Raw genomic sequence first — 4,990 nt, forward strand, 5'->3', positions numbered from 1 at the left:
GTAGACAGCAAGAAGGCCCCCCCTTGAGCCTCCACACTAAACCCCCCCCCAGGTCCCTCAGCCCTTCCTCATAAAGCTTATTCCCCTTCACCAGCTTTGTTGCCCTTCTCTGGACCCAAAGCAGCAGCTTAAGGCATCAAAAGCAAAGCTGTGTCTCTGACCAGCACTGAGGGGACACTCAGTGTTGTGCCACAGCATCACCTTCCCTCTTACCTCCTGGTTTTCTTGGCTGTTCCCGTGGTCCCTCCATCCTGCTGCTTGCGCTTCGCTCCCCGTCCCTTCCCGCTGCCTCCGGCGGCGATTCCCCCTTGGCACAACAAAGCACAACACGTCAGGGGAGATGTGATGGGACGGAGCCCGTGAGCACGGAATCTCCACTAAGACAAAGGGGCAGAAGCAGCCCAATTACAGGCAGTTCATGAGCTCAAGAGCCTGTGTCAAAAGACACAGACTTTACCAAAAGTGAGCAAAATACAGCACTTTTACAGAGCTTCCAGTCAACTTCTGAAATGGCCAAATGTAGAGTGGAAGCTGAGTAAGATTTATCAAGAGCTCAAGCTTTTAGGGTGAGAATTAAGAACCTTTTCCGTCTGGGATCCACTTCCCAAGCGTTACGATTTGCTTTCATATGGAGATTCCAGTCACAGTCTGAACTCATTGCTGTGAAAGCAGCAGAAACCCAACCTACAGCACACATCATCTGATTTGAAACATCACCCCCCTGACACACCGTGCTGGAGAATCACTCTGACACCCATAAGCAAGAAGCACTTAACATTAAAATTCCCATCTATGAAACAAAATACACTCAAGTTGAGGGAAAATGAAAAGCAGGAGGTGTTTCTCTTCAGTATGTCCCAAGTCAGTGCTGTGAGTGGCACGTGGCTTCTCTTCTGCCCCAGTTGTATTTATGAGGGAAGATTGAGTGCTGTAATTCACACTGAGATATGTTCAAATTCCATCAAACTACTGTCAGTTTAATGTATGAATGAGTTAAATTGTAAATGCATTTTACCATCACACTGCTTCAAAAGAGATCACTACTGATTTGCAATGAAACAGAATCATAGAATGGCTGGGGTTGGAAAGGACCTTAAGATCTCCGTGTGTACTGCAGAAAAACACCTTTACAGATCACATACTGTGTTGGAACTAAAAATACACTCAGCTCTTAAGTTATCAGCATTCCCCTTGTGGTGGAAGGGATTCAGATCATTGAGGGAATACCATATTCTGCACAAACGTGACATGATCTCAGCTGCACTGGCTGGTCTGAATGCAGAGGAATATTGAGGCTCTCCAGTTTGTCATCCTTTCTTTGCCTAAACAATCAGGGTATCATCCCAGCTCCTGGATGCAGATCACTTATTCTGGCATTAGGATTTAAAACTACAATATCAGGTCAAATCATGCAAAGGAAAAGAAAAAAAAGATAAGTGAAAATAAAGCTTTAAACCAGTCAAGCGGGGCAGAATATGATAATTCAAAGCTTCTAACTGCTAAAGACTACGAAGGGAAACAGTTGGGTTGTACTAAAGGATTACTGCAATCACATCAGGGCACGCTTTGGGTTTATAATTGACTTTAGCTTCTAAAAGAATGGAGCAAAAAAGCTTTGCAAACAATAATACTTAAGTTTTAGAAGCTGAAAGGTAAATATTCACCTCCCAAAGAGGCTCCACCTGCAAGAACAGAAGTGGCACCACACGTTTATCAATCTTCCAGGTATTAGACCAAAACCAACCAGAGACAAGGCAGCCTTAGCCATCTATAACCCTGTTTTAAAAAGCCCAGAATACCTCCTGTGAGGTAACATCTGAACACAGATGAACACAGGTTTAATATGGAACAGCCTTGTGCACGAGGAAATCTCAGCAGCAATTACCACCACTACAGTAAGATTACCCCAGGGAAGATGCAAGCAGTGGTTAGAAGGAATAACAGGTACTTCCCCCAACTACTTTCAAATCTCAGAGTGAGGGAATCTGAGTAACACAAGCAGGTAAATTAAAATCATTCTGGAAGACAACTGACAGGTTTGGCTTTCTCCAAGTCTCTCGAGTTAGGTGGCCACCAGGAAGGAAGAAGTTGAGCCTTCACAAGGAGGTAACATTAATCTACCTCTGTGGAAAGGCACAGTGAGACTGGCTGAATGCTTTGAATGCAATAAGCACAACCTCAGTTCACAGGACAGCTTTAACTGCAGCATCTCAAGTGCCACCCAACTACAGGACTGGGCAAACACAGCTTAGGCCCAGGGATTCAAAAGCCTGCTTAAAGAACTTGCCATTTAAGCTTCCACTTGTGGACACAGCATTGTTCTGTTTCTGGTTATCATATGCAGGACCAATATTGGCAAGATCCTGAAAGAGAAAAAAGAAATCCAACGTGTGGACTCAGTCAAAGCACTCAAAACCCACGTGCAGGTCCTGGAGTACCCCAACACAGGCTCACAGTGTGACCTGGGTAGGTTTTCCTCATTAGATGGCCAGCAAAAAGAGTCCCACCTCCCCCCTGCACACTTTCCTTCCATCACCAACCACATACTTGGTCTAAAAGGCCAAATTTGGGGTAATCTTCTTCTGGGTCTTTACTCCCTGGGTCTGGATGCTCTTTCACCAAGAATACATCTCTTTCTTTGCACTACAAGAGAGGAGGAGTTTAAGTTACACAGAGTAAGATCACACCAAGTTCATTAACAAGTTTAAATCATAATATTTATTAGTTTGTGTATCAACTACTGATAAAGCATCAGGATCTTCACCCTTTAGCTCCAAGCGCAGACCTCAGCCAACACAAACATCAGCCACCCAAACCCCTCCACAGACTCACCTCCAAACACTTACCATGGTTTTGACAATATTATTAGGCCAAGTCATTTTCCCAGGTCTCTGGCGTGTTGTCATACACTCCCAGTATTTATCAATGAATGGGATAATATCCTGGAAAACATCCAACCAAATGGACTCTTAAGAGTGGGTGTGAAAGTCTCACACTGTTTGAAGTTCACTCATATCACAGCTCATGTCAATGTATGCTGCTTTTTGGAACAGCCTCACCTTATCTTTTGAGAACATGGTTTTTGGGTGCTCATCCTGTGTCCTTGACTGCCACGTCAAGTTGGCCAGAGCACTAAGGCACATCTCCTTGAGATCTTCAAAACAAAAGCACACCAGAGCTAGGACTGGGCTTCAAAGGGAAGAGCAAACACCCACCTGTGTACCCAGTGACCACTGACTGACAGCAAAACCCTCTATCCTAACACAGCAGCCCCCAATAACCAGACTTTCACCATCAGTAGCTGGTAGTAAAGCATTTTTAGACACAGCCACACATCCTTACGGGGTTTTTTGTCATTTTTGGACAGTTTCAGCAGAGCCCTCCCCCGAGTTCAGCTCAAACAGAGCCTCCAGGGTTATCTTACACTAAATTCACACTTACTTGCTTGTTTTCTTAAGAAATAGGTATTGCCACTGTGATGGCAAACGTTGCAATGGAAGCTGTAGTTGGTCATGAAAGGCAGGCAGGAGCTGGAAAAGAGCAGGCTATAGGTAAGCACTGGTGTGCACTCTACTTACTACATCAGCTTAAGGTACTCCTTATTCTTTACTACACGGGCTTACAAAATGAATTATTCCACATTAACAAATTAACTCTTCTCTTCAGTTCTACAACCATCTCGCAGCTTTAAGGAGAAGCTTTCTCAAGGGCATCAAGAAAAGCCACAAAGCTCTTGAGGATCACTCAAGCTAAGCGTCACCTTCTGGGTTTAGAGAAGCCCTGAAAGTCAAATACTCAGCAAAATAAGAGGCAACAAAGGCAGCTCTGCACAAAGAGCATCACCTCAGCCCATTAAGTGCAGTTGGGGGTCCAGAGAACTTTTGAGGGGCAAAATATGCCCCAAACAGTGAAGGTTTTACTATGTCTCAGGTCATCCCACACGGCTTAAGGAAAGAAAGTTGAATTTACTGCTCACTTCCAGAAAGACTGGGGGGTTTTTTGCTCACACCCATTGGAAACGGCTGTCAAAGCCCCCCTGATTCAAAACAAGATTCAGAGGCCCCTAAAGCACCGAGCCCTGAGGTCTGGAGGGGTTTACAAAGCTGAAGGGTACAAACCCTTCCCGCAGCGCTGTGCTCTCCTAAAGCTGCTGGTATTTACAACAAACCACAGCCGTTCCCCTGCGTCCTTGGAAGCGGAGCAGGGACCTTGGGCACTCGCTCTAAACCCTCCCCCTCGAGCCCAGCAGAGCCCAGCTTACGTACGTGGTGTCGATGCCAAACGTGTCCGCAGTGAACCACTTGGTGCAGATGCCACACTGCAGCTCGATCTCCCCCAGCTGCCGCCCGTTCTCTTCATCCACGGAGCCTGCCTGAGCATCCAGCACTTCAGAGCTGTCGCCAGCAGCCTCCTGCAAGCAGAGAGCAGCAAACGTGGCCTGGCTTAAAGACTGCATTGCACAGGGACGGCGTTTTGGGCAGCAAGTGTGAGAAGTGAGAGGGATTAACCTGTTTTCCCCTATACCCCGCCGCTGTGTGCTAGTTTGGAGGGTCAATTCGAACCAGTCAGGTGGGTGAGGGTTTCATTTCCAACATAAAACTGGAAGAGGAGCTGGCACGATGGAAAATCCTTCCGGAACATGTTTTGGTTTTCATTAAGTTCCTACATCTTCACCTTCCCCCTGACTCAGTGATGTTGGGAAGTTGGGGATGCTGATAAGCCCCAACCCACCACATTCTCTATTTGAGCAATGCTTTCTCTTCTGCTGTCTTCTTGCCCTTCCTGTGGCTGTCTTATGGCTTCATGCCTCCCCCCTGCAGGCACCACATCGCTCCCAAACAAGGATCCCGATAAGGGCGGGTGGAAAACAAAGCCCGGAGTGGGAGAAGGGAGAGGAGACAGATGAGCCCCAGCGGAAAGGCCTGTTCCCAAGCCCCGCATCCACACGGGCTCCACGGGACGCAGGCACCAGCCCCCAGCAGCACCCCCA

General features: G+C 46.9%; 1 protein-coding gene across 2 annotated transcripts in view; it reads right to left on the reverse strand.

Moving 5' to 3' along the window:
- The window catches only part of ASH2L (ash2 (absent, small, or homeotic)-like (Drosophila)), a 7,580-nt gene extending 3,175 nt beyond the window's left edge, over positions 1-4,405 (reverse strand). Inside the window, exons 1-7 of one of the 2 annotated variants that reach the window (XM_010020845.1) lie at positions 4,266-4,405; positions 3,442-3,530; positions 3,060-3,154; positions 2,847-2,942; positions 2,548-2,643; positions 2,288-2,363; positions 214-307 (exon numbers count right to left, since the gene is read on the reverse strand). In XM_010020845.1, coding sequence (XP_010019147.1) covers positions 214-307; positions 2,288-2,363; positions 2,548-2,643; positions 2,847-2,942; positions 3,060-3,154; positions 3,442-3,514 — 530 coding nt within the window. In that variant the 5' untranslated portion in view covers positions 3,515-3,530; positions 4,266-4,405. The remainder of the gene's footprint in view (positions 1-213; positions 308-2,287; positions 2,364-2,547; positions 2,644-2,846; positions 2,943-3,059; positions 3,155-3,441; positions 3,531-4,265) is intronic. The other variant, XM_010020846.1, reaches the window with a different exon arrangement.
- Positions 4,406-4,990: the final 585 nt, after the last annotated feature.

Source organism: Nestor notabilis, unplaced genomic scaffold (genome assembly GCF_000696875.1).
Source record: "Nestor notabilis isolate BGI_N333 unplaced genomic scaffold, ASM69687v1 scaffold4098, whole genome shotgun sequence".
NCBI lineage: Eukaryota > Metazoa > Chordata > Aves > Psittaciformes > Psittacidae > Nestor > Nestor notabilis.